The following is a 22,057-nucleotide window of genomic DNA, read 5'->3' on the forward strand; positions in this document are numbered from 1 at the left end:
CTCTTCAAGTCAAAGGACGAATTTCTAGAGTTGGTGGGCCAAGTTTCTCTTGTGTTCCAAGGACCGGATTTCTGGTGTTGTTGGGCCGAGTTTATCTTGTGTTGCAAGGGTTGAGTTTTTGCTACAATTTGGAGGCCAAATTAATACCTCTATGGGCTGAAATAATATTTTGAAGAAGGACGACTATAATTGTTGTAGAAGAGTCGAGTTGCCTATCTTGTGGCAGATCAATTTGTTGATTCCTGACAATCAAATTGCAAGGGGCTGAATTTCCAATGGAGCCAAAATCGAATTAACCAAAAGGGTCGAAATCGTTGTCTCTTAGAGGGTCAAAATTATATTATTTAGGAGGGCCGAATTGCTAGGGTTCGAATGAATTTTCGAGGATGGTTGAATACCCAATGGAGGACGAGTAGCAGAGCTAAGGAATCAAGCCAAGGGATTTTTGAAATATCCCCATCAAGTTTCCTTCCAGATTAATTGATGTAATTTCCTTCCAATTTATAAATAAAATAGCTAGAGCTTGCAGTGTTTTCTCTACAATTTCTAGAATCATGTTTGCAATTTATTATTGAATCTTCTAGCAAAAAATTATAGTGAATTTCTTGAATTTAAATTTCTGGAAATTAAGTCAATTATATAAGAGGGATATTACACCAAAGGAAATGAAGAGGCCTTGGGGATTAATGTTTTGTTGGATGTTTTGGAGGGAAGTAATTGGTATAGAGACATTATTTATTACTTGAGAAACCTAGCATGTCCTAGCCATTTTCTTAATCACCAAAGAAGAGCTTTGAGATTGAAAGCCACACGGTATTGTCTAGTCCAAAATGAGCTTGGTTGGAAAAATCTTGATGGGATAGTTTTAAGACATGTCGATGAACAAGAAGCTAAAGACCTCATGGTAGACTTCCACAAAGGACTATGTAGCAAACATCATGCTTCCCCTACTACTGCATAAGATACTTAGAGCAGAGTATTATTGGCCTCCCATATTCCATGACATGCATCAATTTGTTAGGTCATGTCAACAATGCCAATTCTTCATAGGAAAGCACCTTGCCTCTTTACCTCTTCAGCCTGTCATAGTTGAGAATCCTTTCCAATAGTGGGGCCTAGACTTTATTGGCGAATTCAAAAACAATTCTTGCAATGGATTTAAATGGGTCCTCACCGCAACTTATTATTTCACAAGATGGGTAGACCCAATACCTCCAAAAAGAGTAACTGATATTGTGGTAAGGGAATTTATGGAAGACAAAACTACAACTTGAATTGGTGTTCCAGACAAAATAACCACAGATAATGCCAAGTCCTTCAGTTCAACATAATTGTTCACAGTTTGTTTCAAATACAACAATTTCACTACCTATAGAAGGGTCCAATAGGTCCCCTCTTCACCTTCTTTCACCATCCAACCAAGGACACCTATCCCTTTTTAGGAGGGAGGTTTTTTAGCATAGATCTAGGATATTGCATAGTCCTCCATGACCAAATCCTATCGAAAGCAACACTACCTTTTTCTTTGTTGTCACATTCATTGGTGGCAACAAACAATGAGTCAAAGACCAAAGTAGTTCAGATACCGGATCAATGCAACCTTTGATTTACTCCCCCCCCCACCTTTTCTGGGCCAATTTGATCAACCTGAACAAGAATGTTGGAGTTTTAGTTCAAAATCCTAGCACAAATCCTACTAGGCCACTTAATAGGCCATATCTACAAGGTCCGAGAACCAAATTCACTCTACAAACAATAGTGTTATCCAAGTTCAACCTAGCAATCAGTCTTCTATTTGAATATTGTTCCCTTTGCCCCTAGATGTTAGTAGTGATTAAACTAGTTAATCAAGAGCTCTTCATGGGACTTCACAACCAGGCTCCCTCATCCACAAATATTAGTTGAATGACATTATCGGGGAGTGCATTAGTTACCCCATGGTGATTGATGACTCAAATCAGGAGTTATTCCCTCTCTCTTTCAACTTTACTTCTCACCCCAACATGCTTGTTACCACGAAATCTAGCAAGCCCTAAGGAGGGCAAGCCTAAAAGACAAAGAGCTAGTCTAAGTCATAACAATGGGACAATGGCCCACTATCACCTTAGCCAATGTCCCCTACTCTTTATGAACTTTCACCAATGGGAGGAGTCTTGGTAGGATGATAATCATTGCTTGATGGACATTCTAAGGCTTATGGTGCTAAGTGGTGAGGTAAGACCTGTTAAGGGAAACTTTATGTGATAATATGGCACTTCAAAAGGTACTTTTCTCCCTCTAAGAGACCTAGAAATAACTCGCACAAGATCTAGGGTTTCATGAATTATCGTCAACAAAGGTGCTCCCGAGACCAAAGCAAGGAGAAGAAAGGGTTCATTATGATTTACTCCACCAAGTACTAGGCCCATACAACCCTCAAAGAAGTCCCCAATGTCAAGGAATTGCATGCTAGGGTTTCCCTCTTAGGGCATACTGTCATGTTCCTTCCCAAAAGAGTTTGTAACCGGTTTTGTCTCCCCACAATTTTGTACAAATTTTTCTAAGGAAAAGGACCCAAGCAGTTTCGACTTAGGAACTTAGGAGAAAAGAGGCCAGATTGATTTGCTAGTGGAAGGTGGGGGCCACTAACGCGGGAAAATGCATGGGGCAATTCGAATTGTCTTGGAGGGAATTCGTATGGCTATTGGAGGGGCCCACATGAGGCAAAGGGAGGCCCACGAAGTCATTAAGGAAGAAGAGCTCCTCACTTGGGCATCATTCATTCTTGCATATCGAAAATCACTTCACTGTTTGCTCGAGTTGCTTAGCCGAGTCAATTGGTTGCTTAGCCGAGTCAACTGGCTGCTTAGCCACGAATCTCTCAAGTAGGAGATTCAACCTTACCTTCGAGGGACTACGAGTGCCACCCTAGGAAGGCAGTTTCATAGCATCTTGAGGAGCACCAAGGAGTATTCATAGCCAACACATTTAGCCACCATCCAGCAGTCCTATTTCTAGGCTAGCAAAAAGGGAACACGCGGTTGTGGACAGAGCTTCATTGGGCCGGCACTAGCCGGAGGAACTGGGAGAGTTGAAGGACATTAGGAGGTCAGCACTTGGGAGGAGTTTTGGAGCAGGTGGGTGCAGCAAATAGGCAGTTCGAAACCCAGCCTTGGAGGACAGCGCAGAGGGCCAGTCTGGGCATCACATGGGTCTTGAGGGGAAGAGCCACAACACCAAAATCACAGTTGGGAAGGAAGGAAATTCATAGGAGGTCTCATCCCAGTGATTTGGGGTAGTTTTGGGGAGCTTTCCCAGCTTCATTCAAGCAGGCCGAGTTTGCCAGTTTCAGTAGAGGACGGGCTCCTTGGGGGTCGAATTTCAGAAGTCTGAACTAGGCCAAACCCTTCCTGGGTTTTGGTGGGTTTTTGCTGAGGATCCAAGAGCTGAAGTTTTATAATTTTCTGAGCACGGGAAGCAATGATTCTAGCCTTTTTGTTCCAACAAACAACGCAGTTTCTAGGCAGCAAAAATCAGTTCTAGTGTAGCAGTTGGGCAGCACTGAAATCAGCATTTTCTCGCCTGGGTTTTGTCACGCTTGTCCTTGGAGACAAACCCAGGTGCACCATTCCATTCACTGTTGTATTTGCCCTTGATTATTTAATAAAATGGCTCAGCAATTCTCTATTTCTAGCGTTTTCATGGGCGTATGATGTGTATTTCGCATTTCTAATCGTTGGATTGTTTGCTTGCTTTGTTTATCACTTTGTTTATCACTTAATTTCCAATTTAGGAACATTATACATACCTAGGGCACAAGCTTTTATGGATGAAAACCAATGAGATGCTTTCCAAACTTTGGGATCATGTAGATAAGACCCTAAGCTTGGAGCCTATGCTCCCGGAATCCACCATTTCACTCCCTAAGGAATTTCACTCTATGCCCTAACCTAGCCATACATGAAAAGGGGGCCAAAATTTAGGAGAAGAAATTATGGAGAGAGAAGAGGTTTGATTGCCAAAGGCTTGGACCAGTGCCTTGTCCTTTGGGCATATGGGGTCTCAAATGCTTTAGATTACCCAAAGTTATCATTAAGGAGGTCAAGAATTAAATCCCTATATACCAACCCTCAACATTTACCCACTCAAGAATTATAGAGTTTAATGGAGGAAAAACAAAATTTCATCCCCTAGGAACATTCATCATTTGCCATACAATAAATACATATGCAATTGTCAACCAAATAGCCTTCAAAATGATCTTCAATAAATTAGGGCAAAATGATCTTCGAATTTGGCCTATAAGACCCCAAACATTATTAAAATGGGCAAGATACATCCCTTGGTCACACATTGACCAAGTAGCTTTTACAAATTATGAATTAACCATCCAAATGCTAGCCAAATTGATAACATCATGCTAATGTAGGTTCGTTTGAACTCTCCAAGGAAATTGATCTTTGTGTGTGTGTGTGTTCTCCATCTACCAATCGACTTCTTATAATATTCTATTGGACCTCTAACGACCAAGATTGAAACTTAATCAAGGGCCAAGATCATCTCGGAGTCAATCTATGTGAGTTTCTAGACGATTCACACCTTATCTCAATTAATTTTGATTAATGAACCCCTTTTGCTAAGTTTAGACTTAGGAAATAATTAAAAATAGGCTACTAATCTAATTAAGACACTTTTAGGTGGAATTTCTAGAAATGATTTTTGGGTTATGGAGAACTCTTGTGTTTTAGCCTCTCCACAAAGTATTGAGACTAGAACACCTTAGATGCTACAAAACCTAACACTCCCTCTTAGCGAGGAAGGTGTTCTAGTGCTGCACTACTGCTAAAACACTCTGTTTCTGTATCACCCTCTGTCACACTGTTGATGTCTGGCCACTGTGACTTCCTATCACTGCTCACCAACCACTACGCAACTCTGATGGTGCATACGTGTTGTTTTTGACACTGCTATATTGCTTCCAACTTTGCATCTGCACTACAACTCCCTCTCATTTGTTGTTGCCTACTGCAACTACTGCAACTGAGAAGCATCAACTGTGTTTGCTGCATCTATCTCCTGAGTCCTAACTGCTACTAGCCACTCCACTATCCACCAAGGAATTTGCATTCCTGCTAAATCTACATTGTGCCACTCTACATTGTGCTCCTCAACACCTAACTGCTCAACTGTCACTTCGAAATTTGACTGCATACGCTGACACTGATCCATCCTGCTATTGAATGCTGTGGGCCCTTGTACCAAGATAATGATCTGTGAGGACACCACAATGGACCCTGCCCATCCTCTGCAACTCTAGGACTATAGCTCTGTCAAAATTCCTAAATCTAACACATCAGAAACCCCTACTGCAATTTTTGGTTTAGTATCTCCTACTTGTTCTTTACATTAACAAATTATTTAATTGCATAAACATCGACGTAAACACAAATGCAGCCTTCACAGATATAGAGATCATGCACTGAAGTAAACAGAAACAATAACACAAGGGACACCGTTATGTTTGGACAATCATCCCCGGAAAAACCCAATGCAGGAAAACCGGTGCAGTAGATATGAGGGTTTTATTATTAAGCAGATTCTTGAATACAACTAGGGTGCCAGAATTGGCTCACCCAACAGAGAATGTCCTTGGAAGTAGTACCTCTATTCGGAGACAGATATTCTAGAAAATTAGCAATCGGATGATCAACCCCACAGTGACTCTGACTGTTCCTTGTGCTGGACAGCGAAATTTGCTCCAAGCACTGCTCTGGAACTGCGTCACTCTTCAAGAACTACATCACCCTCTCTCGGTTGATCTGCTCTCAGTCTGCCCCATAGAAACTTCCCAGCACTGCATCTGAAGCCCTCTGCGTCCTCTGCATCAACCTCTACGGCTTTTGCGTCAACCTCTACGGCCCTCTACGTCCTCTGCATTGCATCCTTCGGCCTCTGTGTAAGCCCTTCTTGGGCTTGCATTGTCTCTCCCGGCACTTCACTGCCTCTCTGTTATGTATTCTTCATCCTTGGATGAAAATCCCTCGTTGAACTGCCCCTCACTACAAATGATCACTAACTCGATCTCCTCAACAAACCTCGCCCCAGAAAATCAAATTCTTGATCTCTCTTGGTGTGTCTCCAACTGACCCTTAAGCCTCCTCTTATATTTTTCCTGTTGATGATTCAACAGCCGAGATTAAGTCCCTTATCAACGGCTAAGATTAGAACTAGCTTGATCCTCGTCACTTAGAACTTCTCACCCATATTTTATTAATACACATTAATATTTTTATTTTCCTTAGTTTAGACTTAGGAACTCATTAAAAATATAATAACTCTTCATCTGGGTGGAATTTCTCCAAATGATTTCTGGGTCTTGGAGATCTCATGTGCCTTAGCCTCTCCACCAATTTTCAAGGCTAGAGCACATCTGATGCTACCCAAAATCAACACTCCCTCTTAGCGAGGAATGTGCTCTAGCAATGCTTCACCATAGAAGCATCACACTGATCTTCCACATCGGTCCTTTGTGTTGATGCTTGGCCTGCTGCCCTACATCCACTGCACTGCTGCTTCTTGTACTATTGCCCATGACACTTCCACTGCCACTACTACATCTATACTGTAGCTCCTTCTCCACATGCTACATCATGCTACCCATAGCACTGCCACTGCTAACTACTGCACTTCAACTCAGCTACCGAGAAGTAAGTAACTGTCTTCACCCAAACACTGACATCCTGGTCAGTCTAGAAACCTCGTGATGCTGAAGCTACCTCTACTGCTATCCTGTGCTCCCTTTGCTACCACTGTGTTGCTGCAACCTCTTATGTGCCTCTCGCACTGCTGCAACCTCCATTGCGCTACTACAAACTTCTGCACTCTAGCACTGCCTTGCCGCTCCATCACACCTTGCTCCACCCGGCACCTGTCATCATGCTACTGTCATTAAGGGGTCCCGTAGTCGTATGTAATCCAAGATTTTAGGCACCTCAAGGACCCTGCCCCCCTTCTGTAGTCCTCTCGACTACAGCTCTATGTCTCCCCACCTCTTCTCTAGAGGCGCATGAGCACTCATGGCACAATCGTCATCAGTCTCAACATCCTTCTCCGCCTTTGTTGGAGCAGCCTTTGAGTCGGAAGCTTCTCCCTTGCCTTTCTTCCTGTACCACTGAGAGGCATAATGTCTGAGCTCCCCACAATTGAACCACTTGACCTTGGAGATATCTTTCTTCTTCCCCTTTTGAAACCCCTACTATCCCGCAAATGCTAGAGCTGCATCCTCCTCCTCCTCTTTCCTGATTCGAACTCCCTTACCGCTACTCCCCACCTTAGTCAACCTCCTGATATCTTCCGTTCGAAGAGCTATCCACATCTCCTCCCCAATGGGGAGAATCTCTCTGCCCAAAATGCTTTGGACAAACATCTCCTAGTCCTCAGAGACTGCATTCAGAGTAGTCCTGACAATAAACTTTGGATCCGGTGTACACCCGACGGAAGTAAGTTGTTCACGAATTCCTTACAACCTGAGAAGGAACGGATCTATCTCCTCTCCTTTCTGCATCTGATATGACCTTAGTTGATTCTCTAATAACATCTTTCGCTACACGGAAGAGCCCTGGTATAACGTGGTCAACGTCTGCCACATCTCCCTTGTTGTGTTCTTCTCAGCGATATGTGGTATGACATGATCCTTGACCCCATCTAGAATCATGCATTTCGCCTTTACCTTGGCCTCCTCATACTCCTCATTTGCATTAGGGTCAACTGGGACAACTACAGTTTTCAAGGCATAGTCCAATAGTCCCTGATGCGATGTTTATCCAGGATTGCTAGGATCCTGCCTTCCAGATGACAAAATTGGAAGCCCTGTCCAATCTGTCATGATCCCTCAATCCGTTTACTGACATTTTTTCTCCTCTTCTCTAGACTCCCTTTGAGTCCTGATTTCCCTCTTGAAAATCCTCCGACCAACTATCAAATCACTCCTCTCCAATCCTCCTTTGTCGCTACAACCAGGATCTAGATTTCTTGGCTAGATATCTATCGAGGTAGTGATTCCCTCTACCTTGGTTCAGTCTCCTTACACACTGTTCTGCACTCACAGAAATAGCGTCCCACCAGCGCCACAAATCAAAATCTGCTCAGCTCCCTTAGCCCCGATAATTGAAGAATCTGAGCCCTTCTGTCTCTGCGCAATCACAGTGAGTTGGATCAGCTCCTCCTGGCCACTGCACCAATCCTTCCTGGCTCAGAAAGATGACTTGGCACTACGTAAGCCCGATCCACCTCCCTCTCCCTCTGCGCAGGCCTGGACAACTGACGTAGCTACTGTGTGGGCTCCTCCCAGCTACTGCGTCTTCCTCTCCCGGCTCAGAATGTTGAAACAGGCACTGTGTGAGCCTCTGCGTAACACTCTCTACACTGTGCCACTCCTCTTGCCTCTTCAGCTCCGGAACAGCGTTGTCTCTTGGGACAACTACTTCTCTGCTACAAATTCTAAGATTTTCTCAGCTAGTGTCTTCAGTTGCCTCTGATCTGCAATCCCTCTGATACCATGTGAAAATTCCTGAATCTAACACATCAGAAACCCCTACTGCAATTTCTGGTTTACTATCTCCTACTTGTTCTTTACATTAACAAGTTATTTAATTGCATAAACATCGAAGTAAACACAAATGCAGCCTTCACAGATACACAGATCATGCACTGAAGTAAACAGAAACAATAACACAAGGGACACTGTTATTTTTAGACAATCGTCCCCGAGAAAACCCAATGCAAGAAATCGGTGCAGCAGATATGAGGATTTTATTATTAAGCAGATTCTTGAATACAACTAGGGTTCAAGAATTGGCTCACCCAACAGAGAGTGTCCTTGGCAATAGTACCTCTATCCAGAAACAGATATTCCGGCAAATCAACAACCGGATGATCAACCCCATAGTGACTATGGTTGTTCCTTGTGTTGGACAGTGAAAGCTGCTCCAAGCACTGCTCTAGAACTGCGTCACTCTTCAGGAACCTCGTCACCCTCTCCCGCTAATCTGCTCTCAGTCTGCCCCATAGAAACTTCCCAACGCTGCCTTTGAAGCCCTTTGCGTCCTCTATGTCAACCTCTACAACTTCTGTGTCAGCCTCTACGGCCCTCAACGTTCTCTACGCTGCCTGCTTCGGCCTCTGTGTCAGCCCTTCTTGGGCCTACGTTGTCTCTCCTGGCACTTCACTGCCTCTCTGCTATGTATTCTTCAGCCTTGGATGAACTCCCTTGCTGAACTGCCCCTCAGCAAAGCTCGCCCCAGAAAATCGAATTCTTGATCTCTCTTGGTGTGTCTCCAACTGACCCTCAAGCCTCCTCTTATACTTTTCCTGTTGACGATTCAACGGCCGAGATTAAGTCCCTAATCAACGGCTAAGATTAGAACTAGTTCGATCCTCGTCACTTAGAACTTTCTCACCAATATTTTATTAATACACATTAATATTTTTATTTTCCTAAGTTTAGACTTAGGAACTCATTAAAAATATTAATTATTTTAATAACTCTTCATCCGGATGGAATTTCTCCAAACGATTTCTGGGTCTTGGAGATCTCATGTGCCTTAGCTTCTCCACCAATTTTCAAGGCTAGAGCACATCCGATGCTACCCAAAATCAACAAGCTCCATATCAGCCCACCTCTCTCCTAGAGGGATAGTTGCAAATATCGCGAAATCTTCCTCTAGCCTAGAGGATGGCTTATCTATCTCAGCATACGGTGCCGCCTGGTCTTGCTTCCCCTGCTTGTCCTTCTTCTTGAGAGGACACTAAGTATTTAGTGACCAAATTCACCACATTTGAAGCACTTGACCTTTGACGGGTCCTTATTCTTCTTTTCCCCCTACCTCTAACTGGGACCCTTATTGAAATTTCTAAGTATTACCCGTTAGAAATTTTATCTGTATTCTCTGGTTTATTTTGCCTACTTGTTTAATTACTAACACGTTATTTAACCATATAAACACTGAAATAAATACAATATAGTCTCAATCATCTACAGATCAACAGTTGAAAGAAATAGACAAACACACAAGTGACACCATTATTTTTGGACAATCGTCCCCAGAAAAACCCAACTTGGGAAAACCGATGCAGCACTTCTGAGGGTTATACTATTATACAGTCTTTCTGAGTACAACTGGGTGCCGAACTGGCTCACCCGATAGAGAAAATAATCCGGCAGTAATACCTCTCTATTCGGAAGCAGATATTCGGAAAGTTTGCCCCACGAAACCCTCTCTAGCACAATCTGAAGCTCAGCACCAACCCTCCTGACCTCTGCGTCAACATTCTGAGGCTATGCGCAGCCTCTCTGACCCTCTGCGTCACTCCTGCAGACTCTGCCTAGATTACGCAATCCCTTCTGGCCTCTGCGCAGCCCCTGCTAGCCTCTGTGTGGCTCCCTCTGGCTCTGTGTCTGCCTTTGTGTTGGTCTTACGGCACTATCTTTGCCTCTCTGCCTCGTACTCACTGCCCCTCACTGCAAACTGATCACTAATTCGATTTCTCTTAGCAAACCTCGCTCTAGAAAATCAAATGACTGATCACTTTGGTATGTTCTCCAACTGACCCTCAAGCCTCCTCTTATACTTTTCCTGTTGATCCTTCAACGGCTGAGATTACATCTCTAATCAATGGCTAAGATTATATTTGGCTTGATCCATGTCATTTAGAACCTTCTAACCCAGTTTTATATCAATACCCATTAATATTTTATTTTTCCTAAGTTTAGACTTAGTAACTCCATTAAAAATATTAATTATTTTAATATTTCCTTAACCGGGTAGAATCTACCCATACCATTTATGGGTCTTGGAGATCTCATGTGTTTTAGCCTCTCCACCAATTTTCATGGCTAGAGCACATCCGATGCTACCCCAAATCAACAACCCTTAGATGCTAGGGACACATTTTTTCTTCCTTCTCACCCTTCACACCCTTGTTGTTCCTGCTGCTGATGGTACTCTTTACAAGATCTCGCCTCAACTCCTCCGACTATAGCTTGAAACACATCCTGTCCCATTTAGGCAATGTGTCTCTACCCAAGACACTTTGGAAAAACACCTGACAGTCCTCTAAGACACTATTTAGTGCCAACCATACAAGCTCTGTGGGTTGGGGTGCCTCCCCAACGGCTACAAGTTGATCTCGAACTTCCTGAATTCTAGTGAGGAAGTTGTCTATGCTTTCGCCTTTCTACATCGTGATGCTCCTCAGCTTCTCCTGTACGAACATCTTCCACTGCTCAGAAGTACTCTGGTATAGCTCAAAGAGTGCATCCCACATTTCCTTGGTCGTACCTTTGTCTGCCACATGTGAGACTAAATGATTCCAGACTCCATCCAAGATCATCCGCTTCGTCTTTGCCATCTCTTTCTTGTACTACTTGAGCTTATCAGCATCTTGGAGTACTACTACCACATTCTCCACATAAGCTTTCAGACCATATTCATCTAAAAGGAAGGACATCCTAGGCTTCCGGATGACATAGTTGGAGGCTCCATCCAACCTATCCTGATCTCTAAGCCCAGTTGTGGCCATCTCTAAAGCTGGTCGGAAATCTCCCTCTTTCCCTCTGCTTGGTTGTTGAATCTGCTACTCACACTCCCTTCTGGAGTGAGAAAGTTTGCTCATAGCTACTGCCAATCTGCAACTGGAAAAATTAGATCTCTAAAACTCGAGATCCCCTGAGAGAAATTTTCCCTGTGTGTGTGTTATTTCTCTTCCACCCGATGGTGATCTGCTACTGCAAACTGCTACAAAATCCTCTGTGCCCAAACAAGGACCTTGCTTAGCGAAAATGCCTGAGTTGTTGCTCCCTTTGCCTGCTAGAATCACTGAATCTAGCAAGCCGAATTTCTCTGCCAACTTGCACTGAAAAATCGATCCTTCCACCTCTGTGCTGTGAAAAATTCTAAATAGAAATCCTACTACAGTGATTAATATTATCTCTTCTACTTATTACTGCACAAATAAGTTATCTACTATATTCTTACAGCAAATATCGAAATATTTTCTACTGCAGCCTTCACAATTAAAACATTACAGAAAGTAAATGTAAGAAAAAAAAAGTTGGCACAAATACAATCATAATGACACAGTTATTTTTGGACAACTGTCTCCGGAAAAACCCAATGTGGGAAAACCGGTGCAGCAGACGAGGGTTTTATTATTCTTCAGCAAAAATCTTCATGTACAAATTACATCCAGCAGTATAGAACAAGGCTTTCTGAGAAAAATTTACAGACGTTCCTGAACAAGTATTTGATCCGAGAGAGAAGTTCCTCCACCCTCTGTGTCTCTCTGGCTTGCCCAGCATCACTTTCTCTGGCTCCTGGACTGACCTGCGCAGTGCCTGCATCACCCAAGCCAACGCTGCCTCTCCTAGAGTCAATCTGCCCAATGCTATCCTCTTACTGTTCTGCGCCTTCGTCCCTATCTCCCTGACTGATGTTGGACCCTCTCTGTCTCTCCTCCACCTCCAACTCTCCCTCTGAATTGATTTTCTCTTGTTGAACTTCGACCACTGAAAAAATCGAAATTACTTGAGCAATTGAGTATCTGCTTGGTGTGTTTTCCAAATGACCCTCAAGCCCCTTCTTATATCTTCGTGTTGGATAACCAACAACCTAGATTAACTCCTAATCAAAGGCTCAGATCGTTTTGACTTGATCTCCACCTCTATCTAGAAGATTCAACCACAATTAGATTAATACCCATTAATATTTTAATTTTCCTAAGTTTAGACTTAGGAATCCCATTAAAAATATTAATTATTTTAATAAAATTGTCTTTAGGTGGAATTCCCAAAACGGTTTCTGGGTTCTTTGGAATACATGTGTCCAAGCCTCACTGCAAAATTTGAGGCCTAGAGCACATCCAATGCTACCCCAAATCAACATGAGCTTCCCGTCTGTCAAACTCGCTCTGATAAAATGTGAAAATTTCACCATTGAAATCCTATTGCAGCAACTGGAATTAAGTATTATAATTATTAATTAATTTAACAATTTATTTGCTATGGCAAATATCGAATAAATCACACTGCAACCTTCACAAATAAAACTATGGAAAATAATAGCACTGAAAACTAAGAAATATGCTAGCACACACACATAAATTTGACACACTTATTTTTGAACTAAAGTTCCAAGAAAAACACAATGCGGGAAAACTGGTGTAGCAGCTGAGGGTTTTATATTATTATGCAACAGTGAAATTATCTTAGTACAATCTAGATGTCGAATACTGGCTATCCTGCAGAGAAAATACTGGCAAAATTAATCTGACGAAGATTACCCTCACTCTAAGCAATCCTGGCACTTGACTGCCTCTGAAAAGCAAGTCGTCCACCTAGCTTTGCGTAGCTTCTGCATCACCCTTGCGCAATCTGCTACATGCTCAGAGACACTCGTGCCACTTATTTCAGCTATTTTCCAGGGGGTGCTTGCCGAGAGAAATTTAGAAAAGTTGCTCCAGGGGAAGACTAAGCTTTGTGGAGAATTTTGGGGCTGGAGATTGTTGCTTTGCTAGGAACAAATTTATCTTCCTAGGACCTGTGCAGGCAGTCACTGTACAACATTTATGTGGAGTTGATTTCATCTATCTTGTGTCGGGATTTGATGTGAAACTTCTCCCCAACATCCGGGAAAAGTTCCTTTATCGTTCCTATTGCAGATTGAGAAGAAATAAGGATGATTTCAGTAGATTTCATCACTAGGGGATGCAGTGTTTGTTTAGGAGGGCGTAATGCCAAAATAAGGCAATTTTGGCAGGTTGAAATTAGCCAAAACTCTTTCTGGGTTTTTGTGGGTTTGTGGAGAGGAGTCTAGGGTTAAATTTGTCGATTTTCCGAGTAGTAATCAGGCCAGGTATCCCCTTTATTCCAACAGTACATTTTATTATTTAGCCGGTAATTACACCATTTTGTGGGTTTTCTGGGTGGTTGGTTTGAAGCAGATTCCTTTCTGGGTTTGGATTAGTATTTTTGGGAGAAGCTACAGTTTCATTTCAGGCGATTTTGGGCATCATAGAAGGTCATTCTCAACATTTCTAGTGCAGCAATAGTTGTCAATTTCTGGGTCTGCGCAGAAGGATATTGGGCCGAAGTTTCTTAGCTCTTGGGGTCATTTCCTCCACTTGGGTTTGCTCCATCTTGCTTATGCAAGCCCAGGTGCACTTTTTCCTTGCTATATTTACTCCTTACAGCTCATAATTTAATAAAATGGCTTAGCCTATTTGCCCAACTTCTTGGTGTTTTTGATGGTGCATGCGTGTTTATGATTTTATTTGCTATAGCCTAGTTCATGTGTCTGTTATTAGCTGTAAATTTCAATTTGGAACATTACATTCAAGGGTAGCAATGATGAGGGATGTCCACATATTGGGTGTACAAATTTAGGAGGGAGCAATCACAAATACATAAGTTACCCTAGCCTTTGTTTTTCCACCCCTCTTTATTTACCTTTTTCCTTTTCTTGATTTTTCCTTGTATTATTGCTCGGGGATCCAGGAAATTAGAGCATGCTATGTATGATATGAAGCAGTTATTACCCCCTTAAGGTGGATCAATTCATTGCCCACCAAGGGTTAGGACATGCATGGGTTCCTTAATGATGTGGGGGCACTCATGGAGCCCTAGGAAACAGGGTGAGGGCCATGATGAAGTAGAAGCTCATGTTTGGCTTTTGACCACATGCTATATTAAATGTCTTGGCCATTTTTTGCATTTTATAATATTATTTTCTTTTGTTTCATGCTTGTGGCCATGATATGATTTTAACATTCTTTTTGCTGCATCAACCCCCAAGCTTGGTTTCATATCTTGTCTTCATTAAACAAAGCGTTAATTAACTTCTAGGGTTCTACCTCTTTGTCCTAATCCACAAGAATTGGACAACCAACTTAAGAGGTACATCTATCTCAACCCCAGTAGCCCTAGTGGAGATAAGGCACTTGAGCCCTAATCAAACAACTACCCAATTTTTTTCAAAATCCTTGCAATTGTCTTTTATTTATTTATATTATTCATTAAAAAAACCTAAAAATAGAAAATTTTAACCATCAAAAATAAAAGTGATCCATGGAATATCTTTCAGTTATTGTTTATAAAAAAAGATGGATTACAATTTTGAATTTAGACAGTTTTCTTAGAAGTCGTGCCATATTGAAGAACTAAAAGCCCAAGTAAAATTGACCTCTTGTTTTATGCTCTAAAATTCATCTACTATCAATTTGAGGGTTTTGAAGGTCACAAGTCTGAATTTTAATTACAGCAATATCTTCAAAAATTGGTAAGGCTCCTTACCTAGGTTTTCATGGAAGAGGTTGTTTCTAACCACTAAATTCCTAGCTATATTTATGAAGTGTTTTCATTGCATATCTTCAATATTTAGAAGAATTTAAATCTTCCCTGAGTGCTGCAAAAAGTTTTATCTTTATTAGGGCAATTCCCATTTTAACCCCTTGGCAATTGGATGCCTAATTCAAGCAAGTTTGGATCAGATTGCTATAACTTATTGTTTGCTTGCAGATTATTCATTGTTGGGCTATATTTTTACTCTTATTTCAGTCCCCTAGCTCAATCAGTCAAGGATTCATCACTCTACTATGTTTCCACACTCTTGGGTTGCTTCAAAGACACTCCAAATATGTTTTTCTGCATTTTGTGCATTATTTTGCAGATCTGAAAGTGTAGGATAGCAGCAAGCTTGTTCCAATCAGGTTACAAATCAAGTGGTAATCAAGGGTAACTCATCTCATTTAAATTTTGTATCTTTCTCTGACTCTTAAGCCTTCAAGGTAATATTTATTGAGTATTTTCAGTGAGTTTTGTTTGCTGGTTTGTATTTTCTACACTAGAATATTATTTATCAAAACTAGCATTTATTTCATTTTTAACCCCTAATCTTCATTGTATTTTTTGTTATAGACATTGGTCTTCTAATATCATTGGTAAAGTGTGTAGAATGGGATACCCACATGGCATTCTAGGAGTTGGCCTAAAGTAAGAGAAGAGTGCCCTGAGGTGACATTGGGTGCATCTCTTGTGTGCTTACCGTTTAGCACTTTGAATGGACCTTGCCAAAGCTGCTAATTCAGGTGAACAATTCCAAACTTGGTGCTATGGAATTTTGAATCAAACACTTGCATGAGTAGAGAGAATAATCTCAAAATTACATTCCGATATGGTCATTGGCATGTTCTCATGGAGCTCAATATATTCAAGCAATTTGCAGTTTAAGTTGACATTGGTTATATTTGGCATTCAATTTGGGTAAACCTTGTATATTCATTCATATTATAATTGGAAAAGTAGTGGTTGAGAACACTAATAATAAAATGCCACTTACGAGACCCCAAGATTGAGAATGTCCTCTACCCAGACTTCACCTCTGCCCTTGAAACCACACCTGTTCTGGGAACAAACAGAAAAATAGTTCTTATAAGGTGATATAAATGGAAGCACACCGTATCTGATATTCTTCATCATATATTATGAGAATGGATCAAAATAAAAAAACCACCAAACCCTATGCTAGTAATAAGCACATTTCTTTCTTCAAAAATACAATCTCCTTTGGGTGAAACCATACAAACATCAAGAACAAGAGATTTACTTACTGGGTTAAAAGTTGCTGTAATGACCTTTCCAATGTCATCTTCTGATAATATTCCAATATTTACAAGTTCCATGAGCTCTTTCTTTGATATATTCCACTCCTGCACTCTCTGAGTTGGGAAATGTTTGTGTGAACACAACTATAACCTTCAATTAGATTAAGTGTCTGCCCAGCAATCCATGATAACAGATACCATTAGGATTTATCATTGAATAATCGAAATGCCCACTTACCCCTTTCAGTGTACTTTTCTCAATAACACCTACATGAAGCCCTCTTAAGCTTAAAGCCATGGCAACAAATATGCCCAAGGTACCACCACAAATAATTACATCAAATAATTTTGATGTTCTAGGATTTGGTCCAGTTCCCAAGTAGGAACCTGATAGACGTTTGACCACTTCTATTGGTGCACTGGCATCTGCAAACACAATCAAGGTTAATAAACAGATTTGAAATTCAAATACTAGAACTCATCAGCTCTTTTACAACAGTATTGTTCTGTTTGTAATAAATGCAAAGCTGATCTCTGCTTGTCAATATTCATATCCACCATTATGTATCTAGAGATAATAACAACCTATATTCAAAAGAAGCACAGCTCTTCATGGCACTAACAGCTAAGAGACAAGCTTTTAATTGGGTACTCAGTAATTTAAATGACCAGAAAGAGAACCTAGGAAGAGCAGAAAAAGCAAAAGATTTAGAGGAATGGCTTTCAAGTAGTCTCCGAACAAATTTCTATTCAGCCATTTTGTATTATTATTTAATCTATTTATAGCAATTGGGCATGTTTCATAAAAAATAAAATAAAAAATTTCAGAATTGAATGAACTCTTTATCTCAAAATTTTAGCACCCAGTTCCAATATCTCAACAAAGGGACCTGTTACGATAGTTTTAAAACTCCGACTCCGACTCCGACTCGGCCGAGGATCGACTCCAACTCCGACTCCGAAACGGTAATGACTCGGCCGGCTCGATTTCAATGACTCGGTGGTTGTAAAAAATACATTAAATATTTATTTTTTTTATAAAAAAACATAATTTTAAAGATTTTAAACATAATTTTAGAGATTTTCATTCATGTTTCCAAACACACAGCATTATAATATAGATGGAAGACAACATATGATCAAAGTAGGCTCATGAACCAATCCATTATATCAAAATGGTACCCAATGGCAATACATAGTCAACTGTCATACATGATCAAAGACTCAAAACAAAAAACACATAACCAAGGAGGCTAGAAATGGCCTCTACAACAAAAGTAAACTGTGACCAGACTCCAATACTAGTACTACAGCTACTGGCTAGTAGCTACTGCCAGAGGAGCCAAGATCATGTCGATCAATCTCTGGATCATCATCAGAGTCAGACAGGGGGTCCATGGCTCCTCCTCATCATCATCATCTCCAACTGCAGCTGTAGAAGTGGTACCACTAGCAGGCTGTGCAACTGCAGCAGATGCAAGCTGAGATAGAGTAGATATGCGACTGCGCTTCTGTCGTGGCTGAGCAGAGGAAGCACCTACAACTGGAGTCCTTGCTGGCTGTGAGACTGAGGCTGGTGGATTGGGATCTGCATTCAACTGAACAGCATGTTCAAGTTCAATTGATGTCTCGATATCTAAATCTAAATCAAGATCCTCATCAAGATCAAACTCTGTTGGACGACTCTCCACTACCCAATCTGATGTTGGATCAATGTCTTCCAACACAATGGGATCTGAATCAGGTATTTTGTTCAACAAATGGTTTCGTCTGAGCCGGAGGTTGTATTGGACATAAACTAGATCATTTAACCGTTTTTGATCCAAACGGTTTCTCTTCTTTGTGTTACTTGGGAGGAGGAGCGAAAATGGGAGCGAGAGCAACATTTTCAGAAGCTCCTGGTTTGGGAGCGAATCCCAGAGGAGTTCGACAACCAATGTCTCTAACATCAAGGTACATAGAGGGATTGGTGCTCTTGATTAAATACGAGTTCCATACCCTAATACATGACAAAATTCAATGGAAACATTGCAATCCTCCAATCCTGAAATCCTAAAAAACTGATAAGTCTGCTGGATTTTGAATGAAATCTAAAATTCTACTTTCTCCATATGAAATCCAATGAGGCCGAAACCACTCTCAAACATCCTGAGTCATTTCATGGTAATGTTAAAAATTTAAGTAAAAGGATAAAAATGAAGATTAAGGAGAATGTCACTTTTACTTTAAGAATTTAACATTACCATTTGAATAGCATATCAATAGTAGAGAGCATTTGAGTGTGTTAAATAGGGTTTGGGAGGGGGAAATGGACCCCAAATGACATTTAGCAAATTCATATAACACCTTGGAGTCCAAACCAATCAGAAATCACCTTAAAAATCCATTAAAAAAATATTAAATCGTTGTTTAACGTGTTCTGGGCCGGCCTTTTGTGACTGGGCCGAGTCATAACGGAAACGGCCGAGTTGGTCGAGTCAGCCATGACTCGGCCGAGTCATTGAATGACTCGGTCGAGTCATTGAATGACTCGGCCGAGTCATGGCTGACTCGGCCAAACGTACCGTTTCAAAGGCCGAGTCATGGCTGAGGGTATCGGCTCAGATCAACTCGGCCGTTTCGGTATCGAAACGGCCGTTTTTTAAAACAATGCCTGTTACCACTCAAACTAGTGGGGTTCCTAGGAGGGGATCCAATGGAGCAACTACTAAGTCAAGGGCAACAATGAAGCGATAGCCCACTGTCACCCCAACTAAGGATCCTTGCTCTCTACGGACTTTCACCGATGGAAGGAGACCCGTTATGAGAGGAATCACTTAATGGTATGTCAATGAAAATGATGAAAGGTGATTCCCAAGGCCTATTCACAAGAGAGACAAAATTGTATGGCTTGTTTGTTTTGGAAGCAAGGTGATGGGATCTCTAGGAAGGGCCAAGAATATCCTTAGGGCTAGGTTATGAGAATATGCTTTGCCAAGATGGTTCATATACCCAAAGATCTTTATGGAGATTTTGTTAGCCTCACTCCCATGTGATGAAAACAATTCTAAGTCCAAAACAATTAAATTAATTAAAATCAAGAAAGTTGGATTTAATCCTACCTTTCTAGATTGAATTTGTTCCTCATGGTTAGGAGTCAGTTTAGGCTTAGTTGGTTGAGAGATTTTCTCCAACTAGTTAGGCTCCTAGATTAGTATTTGGTTGAGAGATTTGCTCAACCATAGGGTCCAAGATAGACGTACTATCTTGAGATAAACTTCCTCGCGTATTTATTTGTACTATTATCATTATTTGGACATTGCATTACATTATGAGAGGAATACAATGAGGCTTTCACGCCTTTTCCACCTTGTCTGGTTTGTGTATATTTCTATTGTTTATTTTATTAATGTTTTATTAGCTGATTAAATTCCTTCATATGGTATCAAAGCCAATATCTATGTGTTGAGATTATCGATGCTTAAGAAATTGTGAGATCACACGATGTGAGAGATACTTGAAAGATGTATGCTCGTGTGAAGTTGTTATTGAGATTTCTTGCTACGTAGATGGACATGATTTCAATATTAAAAGTTCCGCTATGCTCATGGTTGTTATATTTATGGGATTGGCCGAAATTCCTTGTAATCTGAACACATTCCTCATTTGCTAAGCAGGCCAAATTTCTCATATCAATACCTGGGCAAAGTTTCTTGTATTTTTTGGGCCAAATTCTGCTTTGTGAGAGAATTAAGATCCATCATTGCATCCAGATTCAAGGCAACACATGAAAACACAGACAGTCTGATTTTATTGCTGAATTGGGTCAATACTACCTAGAAGTTGCATTGGGAAAGGAGGTCATGTTATGTCGCAACGCGGCAGGATTCTAAGCTTCCTTGAATCAGAATTTAATCCATGACCTGCCCGACAATCTCTCTCTCAGTGCTAAGCGGATTGGCAGTGGTTGAGTGTTTAATTTTATGCAATTACCATGGAAGGTTGTGCATGGTGTATTGTTATTTTTCTGCTTTCGATGTTTTCTTGTGTAGGGGAACCAACGAATGCGCAGAGGATCCACGCATAAACTAGAGGGAGTTCTTCTTCACTGTTCTTGATACCTTGTAGTGTTTAAGTGGTAAAGTTTTGTTTGAAGAAATTCTTTATCAAAAGACTGCGATCGAGAAGCCCTTTGTTGATGTCCTCCAGGAAGGAGTTGTTGAGAGAGAAAGGAATGAAAGAATTCTTGAGTAAAGAGAACCCAAGTATTATGTCTCAGCACAATGAAGAAACAGAGTTAAAGTGTTGCTGCCGAGTATGACAAAGGAAACATGAAGTTATAGCTAAATTGGAGGTTTGGCATCAAATTATGAACCTGCTAAATCGTGGACATAGTTACAACGCAAATCGCTGAAGGAAAGCATGGAGTTGTTTGACTGATCCGTGTGGAAGCATTGATGCGTTGATTCAAAGCATGTCGTTGAAGTGAATGCCCTCCTCCAACTATTCGAACTTTCTCATCCATCAGGTAGATCAAATCTCCAAAGTCAAAACTTTTTAAAGCACTCTTAATGGAGTAATATTTTAAAGGTTTTATGCGTGGGAAAAAGTGCATTTCCAAAACGTGAGTTTATAACCTTTTTTTTTACTTGTATTTTTCTTAAACCTTATGCATAAGAAAGAATGAGTGGTGTAATGTGAAGTGGGGATTTTAATATGTTTGAGTTTTAAGTGGGCATAAATTAGTTAAAGTGTTTTTGGAGAGATAAGGTGTATAAATTTTATGTTTGGAGGCATGGAAGATTCAATGAAATTTTTTAATGGAGAAATAAGATGTGGAGATCTATGGTGAGGAGTGATAAAAGGTAAATTTTTTGATTGTGGAGTGATAAGGTGAAATTATTTTTTGTAATTTTGGAGCGATAAGTGTTTTGTATTTGGAGTGATAAGTGAATTTGTTTGTTTTGTTTAGAGAAAGTCATTGTTGTAATCCAAAGTAATATTTTACTTTGAGAGAGATTGAGTCAGTGAACATCTAGTTTTTGAAGACAATTTGCCTCCAAGGAGTTCTCAAACTTTGTGCTTAAGAAGTTTCAACGAAGATGTTGTAAAGATGAAAGGTTGATGTACTCAAATACTTAATAAAAACATTTTTTTGTGTTGTTGAAGTGTCCTAGATCTGCCCGAAATTGAATAATGGGATCTTAGGAACACCTTGTGTAGTGCATGATTCTTGATGTTGCTTATTTTTTGTGTCTAGTTTTGACACTATCTTTTGTAAAAAGATACACATGGAGTACACAACAAGTTGCACGCATATAATCAATTCCATTCAAGCTCATGTAATCAATCTTAAATAAGCAAACTACAAGCAATCAAGCAGCTGCAACATATAATCAAGCTTGTCAACATCAACATTCAAAAACGATTCTACATCAACAAG

General features: G+C 40.7%; 1 protein-coding gene across 2 annotated transcripts in view; it reads right to left on the minus strand.

Annotated features, from left to right (window-relative positions):
• LOC149262256 (Lycopene beta/epsilon cyclase protein) overlaps positions 1-22,057 on the minus strand; it is a 638,941-nt gene that overhangs the window by 568,657 nt on the left and 48,227 nt on the right. For both annotated transcript variants that reach the window (XM_089423779.1, XM_089423775.1), the window contains exons 2-4: positions 16,874-17,061; positions 16,642-16,749; positions 16,371-16,435 (exon numbers count right to left, since the gene is read on the minus strand). In XM_089423779.1, coding sequence (XP_089279905.1) covers positions 16,371-16,435; positions 16,642-16,749; positions 16,874-17,061 — 361 coding nt within the window. The remainder of the gene's footprint in view (positions 1-16,370; positions 16,436-16,641; positions 16,750-16,873; positions 17,062-22,057) is intronic.

This window comes from Pinus tabuliformis, chromosome 6, assembly GCF_031772625.1.
Source record: "Pinus tabuliformis cultivar Carrire ecotype Pingquan chromosome 6, CPIR1, whole genome shotgun sequence".
NCBI classification, from domain to species: domain Eukaryota; kingdom Viridiplantae; phylum Streptophyta; class Pinopsida; order Pinales; family Pinaceae; genus Pinus; species Pinus tabuliformis.